This window comes from Chelmon rostratus, chromosome 2, assembly GCF_017976325.1.
Source record: "Chelmon rostratus isolate fCheRos1 chromosome 2, fCheRos1.pri, whole genome shotgun sequence".
Taxonomy (NCBI): domain Eukaryota; kingdom Metazoa; phylum Chordata; class Actinopteri; order Chaetodontiformes; family Chaetodontidae; genus Chelmon; species Chelmon rostratus.
Window position 1 is genome coordinate 20,390,560 of NC_055659.1, and position 14,760 is coordinate 20,405,319.

Here is a 14,760-nt window from a genome sequence, read left to right on the forward strand (position 1 = left end):
GCCTCTCTTTTCTTCAGCCACGCCGATACTACACATCCATGTAGTCATCAGTTGATGCACATTCAAATTACATGTTGTAACATGTTTGCTTGCCACTGAGATTGACACTGAGATTCTCTATGTAATAGTTTGGTGTATAATAGTCTGGGATTCTGACTGAGAGAGGCTGCAGTGAACAGAACCTGGACATTCACTATTCCAGGAGGTAATGAAACTCGCTGTATGGCCCCAGTGTTCATTAGATGTATAAATGTTATCCAAACTAAATTTGTCAGGTCTGTGAGCTCTGTGTCCTGTGATTCCCAGATGGAAAACGTGGCCTCCTCAGCAGATTCCATTTCCTTTCTTACATCACGCACATGCACTCGGAGATAAGGGAGCGATTGTGTGTGACTGAGAGATTTATTGAGCAACCATTCGCGGAAAACATTTGGGTCTGTGCGACTTTTAGAAATGTGCTGATGGGTCTTTTAGGATTTTGAGATTACGGTGTGTGTTTGTTTTGCTGACAAAATCAGTGGATCCTTTTGTGTGTGTGTGTGTGTTTGTGTGTTCACAGTAATTCATGTATTGTGTCATATTCTTGGTGTTTTTACAGTTGGAAGTGTCAGTTGAGGTAAAAGTGTGACTCCCTCGATCCGCATTAGAACAGCCTGAGTCTTCACAAGGTAGCATCTCACTTCAGGTTAGCTGACTTTTGTGATTGGATGCTGTATCATTGCAGCCAAACAGTGATGTATGTTTTTGCATGCATGCAAAGCTGCAACTGGTCAGATTCCAGTTTTAGTGCAACAAAGCTGATCATAATCACCTTTAATACGAGCTCACCTTTGTCATGAATAAACTGTCCATGCATGCATTTTCAAACCCCAAAATCCCATTATACTTACAGAGGGCTGGTGCCCATCCCAGCATGCATTGCGTGAAAGGCAAGGGACACCCTGGACAAGTCAAAAGTCTGTCACAGTGCTAACACACATATAGGAGAACACATTCGCAGTCCTGCGTATGCAAGAACAGCATATCAGTGTACCACAGCTAACCCCAGAAAACCAAAACCAGAACTCAGGTCGCTTTGCGGCCAAGATCTGATCAAATTGCGTGAGTGAGATGTTGATGATCAGGTCGTTATTTGATGCCATCCAGATTGTGCCTCTTCCGGTGTTTTTTGGCACTGATGTAATGGACTGTTCCTAGACGGGTAAAAGTGTAAATTGGTGGTCGTTTCCTTTTGGAAGATCTGACTGCGGTGTCAGCAGGAGGGTTATTCCACTGTTGTTTGGTCACTGCTGCCAAAGAAAACAGGGGGGGGGAGCAGGCTTCTTTCTTCTGGTGCGCAGCTGGATCAAAGCAGCATCTCCTCTCTCACACAGGCACACACAGAGCCATAAATACACACCTCAACCTAGAACATATATCTTTAGCCCTGCTACTGTAGGTTAGTGTGGGAAGAGGGATGTAATCAAATATTAACACATGCTGTCACACTGCTTCACCTGTTTCCAAACTGAGGCCATGACCGATTCAGTGTGACAAACATAAACATCTTGCTTGGAGGACTTCCTGGATATTTGTGTCCCGGAAGAGAAAAAAAAAAGCAGTATACAGTCCCACTGATCTCACGCCATGGGATTGAATCTGAAAATGTAAAATTTCCCATCAGAAGTTAAAATGTCACTTCTTAACAGCATCAACATTGAGTATTTCAGATCCCATCGTGAAAGTTAACTGATTTATGTCCCTTTGAATCCAATTTACAGTATTTTAGTGTTTTCGCTTGTAGAAAAATCCCTCAAAATTCAAAGTGTTTCCTTTTAGCCTGTATTTTCTGTCCTTCTCTACCAATCAAATACTCAAATAGAGTCTAAATGGTATGAACACAAATTAAAAAACATTCATACAGAGTTATTGCCCAACTCTACAAGGCAGGTGTCAAACATATCAGATGTCCTGCAGTAACCACATGGGATCAGATTTCTGACTTTGACAATCAGCCAGGTGTGTGTTTGTGTGTGTGTTGAAACAGTACATACTCAGTACATATGTTTGCACTGACTTATGTATATAGGTGTGTGTATTTCAGGGCTGAGACAGAAGGCCGGCCTTATCTGTGCCAGACATTCTTGAAGAAAGAAGTCATCCTCCGACCTCAGTTAATAAGAACAGTGTCTCCTTGTGCAAAGCCTGAGGAATTCAGATTAATCTTACCTGCACAACAATCTGTATCCGACTTTTAATATCTGTATGATCTTCTCTACAGTCATGTGTCAGTATTTTACAAACCAGTTGTGAGCAAGTGGTGGTGACTCAGATTTTCTTGTGACAGGTGTATGAAGTAGAGTCTTTACTTCCTCTTTATTTGGACGCACAAGTTTTGACAGGTGCCTCGCAGCGGTGGCGCAAATCCAAATTCTCGTATTTTTTGATGATCTCTAATCGAGTTTGCAGCTGACTGCTGTTGTTTTCAGTGAAGACTCCCTCGCGCAGCCGTCTTAATGTAGTGTGTCATAAAAAGCCTGGTCTGATGGAGGGAAAGAGCTGAAATATCCTAAAGGATAACGTGCACTTTCATTCTGAGTTTAGTTTCTCTCTCTGGCTTTCAGCTCTGGGCGTGTGGGGGCTGTGATACATAGCTGGGTTAGTCATTGGCATCACAGCATCATAATATCTCTTGAGGTCTTGCAATGTGGAGTCATCAGTGTACGGTGAGAACATCAAGTGTGTTCTGCACTATAAAATCATGATTTTTAGAAGATGTTAGAATTTTGCAACAGAAAGCAGGATCCTTTTTCCATGCGGATCCACTTTTTTCATTGCTGTGAACGATAGCTCTCGTAGATGAGAGCCCTGACTCCTCCGATGGGCCCGAATTCAGGACACAGTACCTTCAGTTCACGGCTCATCTATCCAAAGACATGCTGTTCAGCTATAGACTGATGCTGATCCCTTGTAGGCCGCCAGCCCAGCTGAACTGTTTATTTTCTGTGTGAACAATAGTCAATGGGGAGCTCCTGTATCCACTACATATAGCTTCTTGTGTCTCTCTAACTGAAACTCTTGCTGAGACATCTTTGCCTGCATTCATTCCCTCCCGGACTAATGCGCAGATGTGATGTAAATATTTAGTTGTGGCCTTAACACAAGACCCCAAGACAGTATACAAGTTTCTGCTGTCTGTCCCTCACTGCTTTCTGGACTCTAGGGGGGATAATGGGTTGTTTCCTTTCACTGTTTTGCAGCCACTATCTGTCTGGACATGATATTGTCTTCCAGTGCGACTCCGTCTCTGCACTCCACCACTTCCTCTGTCGTCCCTCTCAATCCGCCGGCGGTTGATGGGATGGATGCAAAGAGGACAGAAGCAAAAGAGTCCTGGGAACAAAGTGCTTATGCGCCACAGGGGGTGTTCTTCCTCCCCTGCGTTTCTCATGCAGGCTGCGTATGTGTGCGTGTCGGCTGCTGCTTATACCCCACTGGGAGGTCAGGGGAGGCTAAAGAGGTTGGAGTTTGGGATGAGCTCGCAGTCCCACTTTCGTGCTGTCCTTTTTTGGCTTCCTGCTGCTCTCAGTCTGTGGTGGGAGCTCTGTTTTGCTGAGCTGTGCCATCACGCTTTCTCAATTCAAATTGCAACAGCGTTTTTAGGTTGGGTCGTGCTGTACTTGCTTGAAAAAAAAGACCTCTTTTAAGACACAGGCGGCGTTGCTGTCAAGTGATCTTGACATTCCTGTGCATGATCAGAGTCGTAGATGCACTGTCTGTCCTTCTCTCTGTCTTCCAACTGTTCTTTAACCCCTTAATTTGAGAAGATGAGGCCCGTCATTTGCACTCTGTGGGGAGTGAGTCTGTGAGCGCACATTCCTCAGAGTGTGAGTGGCGCATGATCAAACATGCCCTCGAGCCCTAAATGGTTCAGCACCAAAACTCCACCCAGGCCACAGCTCTCCACCCCTGGGACAGAGGGCACAAGGCTGTGTAGGTCCAGCGCGTGCTGTCTTTTGTCAGATTTTAAGCTTGTTAGGATATTTGTTTCAGTACGACAGGTAGCTTACCTGGATGACATGCTGGAGGCTTTGAGGTGCCTTCATCAACCTGTGGTCGCATCTTTTCTTCCATTCCTTCTTTTGCCGTGTTTAAACATGATCTGCCAACTGAAGGAGTGAATAGTGGTCGTATGTATGTTGTGGGTCACTTTTCACTGACCTCCAAACAGAGCATGACATTAGAGATCAGTGCTGTGAGGATGCAGTGAAATGAGCCACACCATGAAGAACATCAAGAGGACTTTTTGTTATGGTAATCAAACTGATTAAAGCTGAAAATGTGCTGAAATTTTCTGCCACTTTAATGCACAGCAGGAATAAGCATGGGATCAGCAGGAGGGACGGACAGCTGTGTGCGTGTATGTGTGTGTGTGTGTGTGTGTGTGTGTGTGTGTGTGTGTGTGTGTGTGTGTGTGTGTGTGTGTGTGTGTGTGTGTACACATACTCGTGTTTAGATACAACACTTTCTTTCACTCGCACAGGTTTAAGACTCTGGCAGACAGAACAATAATGGTCATTTGATGACGATGTAACTCGCGCTGCATTTCTCTAAGTCAGCAGAGCGGCTTCCTGTGGAAAACAGTCGCTGAGTTTTCCCTGTTTCACTCGCAGCCCTCCTCTCCTGGCAAGAGAGGAGAGGAAATGGTGCATTTTCCAAGAAAAAGCACCTGGCCAGAGCTGCGGTTACTATACGTTAGAGAGGAGTCTTTTCTGCCTGTGCGGCTCCGGCTCACTTCCTGTTGGCCTGCTGATGGAATGTACTCTGGAATGACGGAATGACGTTCCCACACGCCGGACACCCCGACCAGAAATATTTAGAAATGCATCGTGTTTATAGAGAGCGGCGTGCAGAAACGGCTGCTTATTAGTAATGATAACAAAGACATCGCATTCAGGCTAATGTTTCTGCTTTAGTGAGGCCAGCAGGCAGGTGGTCCGACAGCTGCAGGGGAGAAGAGAAACTGTATCTACTCTCTAGTAGTGTGTTTGTGGTAGCGCTTTGTCGAAATATATAGCTGCACAGACAAATGTGCAGCCACTGTTATCCATTATCCTGTGCTGCTCTTAAGATCATGTTCACTGTAAGACTGGAACTCAATCAAACATCCCTGACTGATGCCCCTGCCGGTTTGAACCGTAATCCACCAGCTGCATCCTCTTTGAAAGTCACATTTCTCGTTGCGATCACTTGCATTAAAGCACAGATCAGGAGTTTAACTGTAGGCCACTCTAGGAAATTGTGATGCCCATTTTTCACGTTTGTTTTTCTATTTTATCGACAAAGCGAATAATAGTCTTTCAGAAACGTAGCTGACAGATGAATTGCTGATAATTGTGAATCGCATCCCCTGTGAGCATTTACTTTCATCGTACCCAATCAGATGATCTTCGATCAGATCTAAAAAATCAAATCTGTTTGTTCTACAGCCAGTGGCAGGTTAGTTTATCTTAGCCTAAAGACTGGAAACAAGGAGAAAAGCTAACACGACTCTGTCCAGAGGTAACACCTCTACCAGCACCTGTAAACCTCACTAATTAATACTGTAAACCCAAAGTATAAAAACAACACTTGGTGGTTTTATTGGGGATTTATGTGTAGGACTATTTCTTTGTGGGGTGCAGTAACTTCCTGGACTTCCTCTGGTCATCTGGATAATTAGTGAGCTTTAGAGGTGTTGGAAAGCACCTTTGGACAGAGCAAGGCTAAGCTAAGCTAACTGGCTGCTGGCCATATACTAATATTTACTGTAGAGATAGGAGAGTGGTGTCGATCTTTTCATCGAAAATATGGAACTATTCCTTTAAGTATTATTTATCTTAAAGGAATAGTTCAATAGAGCCTGACTGGCTGCTGCAGTTTTGATGAGTTTTGCAGACGAGCGCTGGATCAGCACGTTACTTTGTCTCAGTCAACCCAGATTTGTGTAATATCATTAAACTGAGACCCGAGGACACAAGTGATGGTTGTCCTGTTTGTCAGCATCATGTTTGGTCTCTTTGTCTCATCCGCCATCAGCGCAGTCAAATGTTTTTTCAGGGAATGAGTGTGATGTTTGTTGTGTGTGGGGAGGGGGGGGGGGTTGAGGGGAAGCAGTGAAAGCGTCTTTGTTAGCCACACATAAGATACTAGTGTTTGGCTTGGCTTGTTATTGGTGTGAAAAGGCAGTCTGTTTGGGCCGGTGTGGGCTTTTTGTGAGACCATCATTTACTGGAGGCTCTTTTAATTGAGTCTGCACACGTGCTTGTGTTAGTGGTGGTGCGGAGACTTGAATCAAGTTGCATTTTGTATAATGACTGACTGAACAGCCTCATGTGTTTGAACACCTTCTGCACTAAAAACCGAGCTGTTTACATTTAGATGTTGAACAGCTAAGTCTGTATGGATGCATGAATATATGATCACCTGCGCATTTGGAGTTATGTTTCTATTTTGTCCTCTCTTGCTCTCCCTCTCTGTCAAAGCCACACTCCACTTCATGCCAGCAGCTAATGAAGGAGGGCTGCAGACAGACAGCATGCAGGCAGACAGAGAGACTGTCAGATGGACAGACGGAGGCGTGTACAAATGAAACAAAGAGAGACAGGGGAATAGATGATTTCTTGGGGGTTGGGGGGGGGGCTGTCGTGGACAGAAATTAGAGCAAAGCACTGAGATGATTTTAGAATATGACAAGGACACTTCCTTCCTTTCCTTCTTGTTATAGAGAGCCATTTGACAATGCAGATCAATATAAAAGCTGCTGATGTTTGTTTGAGATGGCCAAAACTGGTTTTACTTTAGGGGCCGGGCGATTGCGGTTTAGGATGTAGGAACAAAGAGATGAAGGATGGGCTGCAGTTACTGTCCCCACCCCAAAACCACCTGCGTCTGCTCAGACAAAGCAAAACGATCCATCCTGGTTTTAATTCTCCAATCAGAGTCAACGCAGTGAGCGTTTTCATGTTTCTCATGTAGTTTGTAGTGGAGACAGAGACAGAATGATGCAGATCAATCATTAGTATAAAGGAAATGTCATTTTGCTCAAGAATAAAATCTTGGAATTAATATCATTCAATACAAGTAAAAACATCTAAACCCACAAGACAAATATTTGTACCTTTAATAAGAGAAGTCACCTAAGCATAAACTGAGTTATCTATTATAGAAGTTTCTGGCGTTACAGCTGGTTTAGTACCTTTTTGTCTGTATTTGTCTAATTTCTGGTGCTGAGAGTTTTTGTTTCTATCATGGCTTTCTGTTGTTTGTTGTTTTTTGAGTGGAGTTATTGATGTTTATGCCTGGCTAACACTTTGCTCTTATTGATACGGTGCAATTTTAATTTGTATTTTTCTTGATGTGCTCACGAGGACCCCAGGAAGACCAGCGACCGCTTTGTGGAAGCTAATGGGAATCCGAAAAAGCTAAAAAAGAATGACACGCTATGATTGATGCTTTTTCAGTAAGCAGGACTGACCACAGAGCCTCTGTAGCTTTCAGAGATAGCATGCTACTCAAGGGCACTTTGCCTGTGGCAGCGGGTACTGCAGATGCACTACAGCTCACCGCTGTAAACGCACCGGCCTGGCCGTGACATAGATTGTATCAGCAGTTTTGTTGTGTTTTGGCTGATTTCCTCCCGGGAAAAGGAGAATAAATGAAAACGAGTGTTTTGGAAAAGGAGGGAGCTGGTAAGACTGAGAGGGAGATGTGCAGGGACAGACACATCAGACAAAGAGGAAATTGGTCCGTCAAAAAAAAAGCGTGAGTAATGCTGATGCCTGTTGCCATGGTGATTGGGGTCAATGAATGGTTGCCATGGAGCTAGCTACTTGGAATTCTGGGAAGGGGATATTTTGATGTGTGCGTATGTCTGTGTGTGTAGTCTGAAGTTGTGGGTGGAGGATGATGAAAGTGTATATACATTATAAATGAGAGTGTACAGTTTGAGTGTGTGTGTGTGTGTGTGCATACAGTAGAGGCAGCTTAATAACAACAACAGGACTTTTGCCACAGACCCAGTTTATACTGTCTTTTGAAAATCGAATGAATTAAAAAACATGCAACAGTAAGTCATGAGCGAGCCTGCTAATTAAATATCTAACTTCTACTCTTCAAAATACAAAAAGGATAATGATAGTTAAGTCAAAAGTACAACAGCTCAGTTTACTATCTGATCACTGTTTGGGTGTGTGATGGAGACAGACCTTCCAGAGACTGTCTGTGAATCTTAACTACATATGGTTCAGTTTTAATGTTTTACTGTGTTTTATGGCACTACATGCGATGGAAGCCTGAACACTGAAAATTGAAGAAAAGGAAAAATCTAATTGAAGTCTTTTTGTACTTTTTGGTGGGTAATATGGAGACCTGTCTATCATGGTAAACATAATTATATATATCATGATATTGTACATTTTCAATTTAGAAACGGTTCATATGTTTAAATAACCAGGCAGGAATGGTTAATTCACTAAATTATATACGTGACAACCCATGACACTTTATTTCATTGATACTAAAATCATATAAACATCCAATGCTTCCGTAAAAAAGTCTCCTTATTCCTTACTGATACAACCTCATATCAGATGGTTGAAAAATTTGCATATATCTTCCTTTCACCCACCACTACAAAGCGTGGAGGCACGTGGCATGTCTGACATGTCTATTCTCAGTGAGGCTGTGGGTAATAGTGTCTCATGAGCCCATGAGGCCCAGGCGCTGTTAGGCATGCATGCATGCGTATAAGACAACCTCAAGCCGTTATTTCTACAGTAAAGCATGCATGATGATCCTTTAAAGTAACTTTATTCATGGTTTTCTCCTTCAAGGCATCAACATGTTGTTTTTAGATAAATGTTAAATGTTCCAGCTGTCAGCAAATAATACACAGCAGCATGAGCCCCATCACTTTTTCATCCTCTCCTGTTAGCAGAAAGTCAGGTAGCTGTTCATTTGAATAGATTTCAGTGACATAGTAGAGTTTCCTGATACAACTGTATGTTTAGTAGGTTTCTGGGTCAGTGTATGTGTGGTGTGCGTGTTTGTGTGCATGTGTCGTCTGTCATATTCTGCATCTGATTCACATGTCTATTTCTGTTTGTCTGTCTGTCTGTGTGTGTGTGTCTGTGCGTGCTTGCTCAGTCTGTTGTATCCTACATCTCATTCATTTGTTTACGATTAGTTGTGTGTGTGTGTGTGTGTGTGTGTGTGTGTGTGTGTGCCTGCAGACTACACATCAGACTAAACATCAGGATTTCCATCCACCTGATGTCAGTATAAAATGAGGTCGTTGCCCCTCTCAGCCTGACTTGCTGAGTCAGCTGCAAAATAAAGCTGAATTAAAGCTGCAGGAGTTAGACACATTGGAGACTGTCGATGATACAATCAACTGCATGTATAAAATTAATCAAAATGCACATCTGCCACACAAGTGCACGCATAAACGTGCACTTTAGGCCAGTGGCTCAGATTAGGAAACGCCGTAGAGGAGGTTGGATGTAAATTAAGATTGATCCAGAACACACATGCACACACACACTCTGCATTGATGCCCCATTACGTTTGATGAGATGCTGTATTTTTGGTTTTGGTTCTAAAACAGATGTTTTCCAGGTCTACTTGTTCACTGTTGCTCCAGTCACCCTTGTTAAGCATTTTAACATCTTTTATCTTACTCTACACAGTCGAAGGTTTGTTTTACTCAAGGCACATAATGTATCATGTCATTTCCAGTGAATATCTTTGCTAATGTCTAGTTGCATGTGACTATTTTAGCCACTGGGTCCGGGCTCGTCTGGTATCAGAGGACTTGTTGTTCCCTCTCCCGCTGTCCCTCTGGTCCTTGAAGTGATGCTGATGTGGACGTGATGCCATGTGACACATCGAGTCTGGAAGACATGGGGGGGCTCAGATATGTCTCTGGGCTGGAAGTGTGTGGGTGTGTGTGCGCGCGCGTGTGTGTGCGCACGCGCTTCATTGTCGTGTGAAGAGATGCGAGAGGATAGCCACGCAAACTTCACGCTCGAGTACACACACGGCGTGGGGGACAAGAATAGACTCTGCACACCGTTGTGGGTGGTTGTTGGGGCTGATGGGAGTGCACGTGGAGCTTGTGCACGTGAGTTTCCCCTCCCCCCTCACTGGTGATGTCAGACCGTGTACAGTGTGCTACCACTGCCAGCAGCATGAGCCCATCCCCCCCTGAGCTGAGCTGAGCTGCATCATCATCCTCATCCTCAGCATCACGAGCAGAGCAGCTTTCGGGGTGTTCCTCCAGTGCTCAAACACACACACACACACTTAACACATGCAGGAAGCAAGTGTCATTTAACCAAATTTTGAAACGCATACATCTTGTTCCTCGCTGCCTTGTTCTCTTCATGCAGTCTTCATGTCTCGCAGCATTAACCATAATCTAATAATCCCATAACTCTCTGGTGCACTTAGTTAAAGGAAACTGAGATACTGTACACTGTAGGGCCTATTGAAAGGGGCAAAAAAGGACAAACACACACTGACAAGCTTGCACACACCCTCAAACACACACATTTGCCTATGTCGTGCTGTTTTTGTTTTTCATATTTAACCTTGCCAGAGCTGACAACCTTCTTAGTGTATTGATTTTCTAAACTCCACATAACTCCCAGTACACTTTGACATGCATGCACAAACAGGCATGTGGAAAGCAAACACTGCACACATCCCAACACAAAGCACCACGATCATCCTTTTCTGAATCTTGAAAACTTGCATCAATAGCCTGTCAGTCGCTCCTGTATTAAATGCCGTCTATGCTTCCTTATTGGCAGCGTGCTCCACCCGAGACATGATACGCTTGTAATGAGCTTATCCTGAAGATTGAACAGATGTTTGACATTGAATCATAATGGATCATAGTGACTCGATGCAGAAGATGATGCTGTAGGTGAGTGAAGTTGTATCTGGGGTGTTGTATTTCTAATTGACATGCAGCAGAAGAGCAGAAACTGTATGGCAGCTTGTTTGGTTACGCTGCATGCCGACAATACTCAAGTGCAGCAAATTACTCCGACCGCTTAATGAAAGGTCTGTGCTGCGATCGGCGGCCTTCTTTCTTCTTGAGACAATAATAAAGAGCCCTCTGCACGGACCACACACGCGTCCGCCTGCTGTGTCAGTGTCAGGTTGTGGTGCAGCCTGTGTAAACAGTGTGTGTTCTGGATAAGAGAAGAAGCAGAAAACAAGTGCAAGACATTAGCTGAACATCTCCGAGCATTGTAAAAAAGCCCAGGAGCAGAAAGGAATTCTGGGAATGTTGTTCTCCGAAGCAGGTGCTAAAACTGCAGCCCCCGCCCCCCTTCGCCTTGTACTGCCCTTTTAAGCAGAAAGAGGCCTTGTCACAGCCTGTGCAGAATAAACTAGCTGAGCAGGTGGTGTTGCTTAAGTGTTTACGTATTCTTCCTCCCGCTCTTCCACTGAAGAGTTGAAGATGAGGGTGGGGTTGGGACTGAATGATGAGATCATCAGCTCCAGTTTTTGGGGTTATGGTCAACGTGTTCCAGCACATTCAGGGTGGGATGCTGATCCCTGGCTCTGGTTGGATCCTCTCCAGTAAGCTCCAGCTGACCCTGAGGACTGGAAACTGAGAAATAAGCTCAGATGTGTTTATTTAAGGAGGAGTTCTGTGTCGTTTTCTTTTATGAAGCTGCTTATTAGCCAAATTACCTTTTTGGTGTATTTGGGTTTGTGTGTCAGAGGAATAAGGAATATAATGTGGCATCGTAGGACCCCAAGTACAGCCTCTGTGGCCCACATACAAGGAGTTGCCATAACAACTGACCCTGTAATGTGGACCTGTGTCTGGCTCTGTGTGTGTGGTGTGTGTGTGCGCGCTAATGGAAGAGGACCCCTAGGGGAAGAATGGCAAAGGCTTCTTGCCCACCCAGACCACCTGACACACACACACCCTGCTGAGGACTATCAAGCCCCATTACCTTCATTTTTAGTACAGATTTCAAAGATATAAAATGACACCTCAATCTGGAGTACTTTATTGGATTTTTTTGCTGCTGGCACTCTGTATAAAATCTTCTGTGTTGCTGCTGCCTCTTTCAGCAGCTCACCTTATGGATGCTTAAGTATCAGTCCATGTCTCTGCATGATGTCATTCATTGATTTTGCTGCTCGGCCGTGGCCACTAATCTTCCAGAGTGATGCATTTGTCGATCCAGTCATGAGGATTCATGATCCAGTCTGTGAGACTGTGATGCATGGCGACTGATTGCAGCTTAATTTTCAGTAGCTGTAAAGTACAGATGTTGTAAACGCTAAGGTGGTGTGGCTCGCGTACAATATACTCGGCTTTACAGCGTCACTTTGGTCTTTTGATTTGCTTCTTCCAGTCATCCTCGATCCTTTTCCATCACAGACACAAACATTTCAAACCTGGATGTCATAATGTCTGGTTATTTGTCATTAGTCACTGTGACTTTGTGGAATATCTCCTAAACAAGACTTTGAAACGTGTGCTGTCTGTGGCTGTAACGGCTCTCAGCTTCATTTCTCCTCAGAAATGGCAGTCCGAGTCTGGCATTACTAAGAGCAGGTCTGATTAACTGTGCGGTTTGTGTTCTCTCTGCAGGGCTGGCATCGATGATGTGGAGACAGACGTGGTGGAGATTGAGGCGAAGCTCGACAAGGTACGAACCATGTTAATATATTATGTCTGTAGACTGTGCCGCCCATTAAAGCGGCGTATATGCTGCTATTAGCTGTTATATTGCGATTCCTCCATCATGTTTCTGGTGAAACTCGCACCAACACTGGAGTAGTATGTAGATGGTTGATGCTGTCTATTACCAGAAGAGCTCTCTGTATCTCTGCCTGTCTGTAAGGCTTTCCCTCACTCTGTTATCTAAATGTCAAGGCTATTTAAACCAGGAAACACTGCAGATGTGAGTTATTATGTTAAATAGGTTCATGGCTCCTAGATAACACACAGCCTAATACACACACACACACACACACACACACACACACACACACACACACACACATTGGTGCTGCACACTGAGCAAACACTGATTAAAGTCACAGAGCCAGTTTTACATTCTGTAATATGAAAACATCATACAGAGCAGACCTCTGTTATCATGCATGTGAACTTGCGTGCCCAGAGAACATTCTACATGCAACACAAACACAGCTTTTTCTTTATTCACCACCAGTTGTTAAGCTAATTCTTTTTGCACTACCGTTTACATTTGCACTATTACATTCTCAATGTTTCATTGTTTAGATTGCACAGTTTTTACTTAGTTTGCACAGTTTTTATTTAGATTGTACAGTTTTTACTTACTTAGTTTGTACAGTTTTTTTACATCTCTTTTTTTTAAATATATGTCCTGTCACAAAGGGTTGAAGAGTAAAGCAATTTCGATTCTCTGTTTGTCCTGTACATACTGCAGAATTGACAATAAAGCTGACTTTGACTTTTGACTTTGACTTTATCATTAACTATTTGCAAGATATGTAAATGAAGCAACTCTGCAGTGCATTTTACCTTTGGTTCGTTACACAAAAGGTTTTTATTTTTTTAAAAGTGACCACAGTAACCAAAAAGACAAGTGTCTTATTTGTGGATATATATATATATATTATATGGTCATATTCATGTAATTTTCCATAGCAGTCTATCACAGTTCCACATGGTACTATTCGAACACTGGGCGATAAAAGGGTTAAAGACAAATCAGACAACGGGACCGACCTTCTCAGTTACATCATTGTCAAATTGTATTAGCTATAACGATGGCTCCTGTGTAAGGAAAAAACTGATGGCTAACTGTCTCCAGGGAGTCTATGAGCAGAGATGATGCCTCTATAGATAAACTAATAGACTTTAGAGGAGGAGATAACGTTAATGTAGTTAGGGGTGCCCGCACCTTCCTTCTTTCTCTGTCTCCCTTTGATTGAGTTTGTTTTGTCCTGTTTTTTTTTTTTTTACTTGTGCACGCTCTACTTGTGCAGTCTACTTCTTCTCGTCAAAGATATGTTCAAATGGAGGTCACTAAGAAGCGTACAGCCCATCTCCTGCAACCGGTAGATAACAAAAACAATTTAATGTCCTTCTGCAAAGTGATGAAGTGGTTATTTAGAGGATTGTGACATTTTCTTGTCATTGCAGTCTATCTCTGCTCCATCAATAGGTCCACATTGTTACAACCCCATCTCTTAAATGAGCGAACCAACAGGCGACACTTTGACATTTCGAACAAATGTCCGTGCCCCCGCCCTGTCACACATAAAAACACACACACATGCATAGCTTATTTCTGCTCCCAGCAGGTCAGGACCCTCCATTGAACTCTGTGCTCCATTTGAACACCATTGAAAGATGAACAGGGTCTGGGGGTGGGGAAGTTTCCATCAGGGTGATTTGCTCCGTTCAGCAGGGGTCCTCACACTGCTTTGTTAGGATGCTCTGAAGCTGCCCGAGGACACTCTGACAGCAGTGAAGGCTCTAAGAGGAGAACATTTAAGAGATTGATGACAGCTGAACCTGCCTGCAGTGATGCTGACCGCTCCGACCGGTGTGCAAACACTCATTGCTGCAGACTGTAATGGCTTCGATCTCTGCTAGCTACATGTTGCAACAAACTAGTGGAATGAAGTATTTCTTGCTTGTTAATCCACAATCTCTATATTCTCATTGACCAGAGGGACCTCTGCATTAGACTGTAACTGTTTCGCTCAATT

At 43.7% G+C, this 14,760-nt stretch overlaps 1 protein-coding gene across 5 annotated transcripts in view; it reads left to right on the plus strand.

The window, feature by feature from the left end:
• LOC121616093 (arf-GAP with coiled-coil, ANK repeat and PH domain-containing protein 3-like) overlaps positions 1-14,760 on the plus strand; it is a 55,371-nt gene that overhangs the window by 14,392 nt on the left and 26,219 nt on the right. For all 5 annotated transcript variants that reach the window (XM_041950725.1, XM_041950761.1, XM_041950742.1 and 2 more), the window contains exon 2: positions 12,644-12,701. In XM_041950725.1, the coding sequence (XP_041806659.1) occupies positions 12,644-12,701 (58 nt within the window). The remainder of the gene's footprint in view (positions 1-12,643; positions 12,702-14,760) is intronic.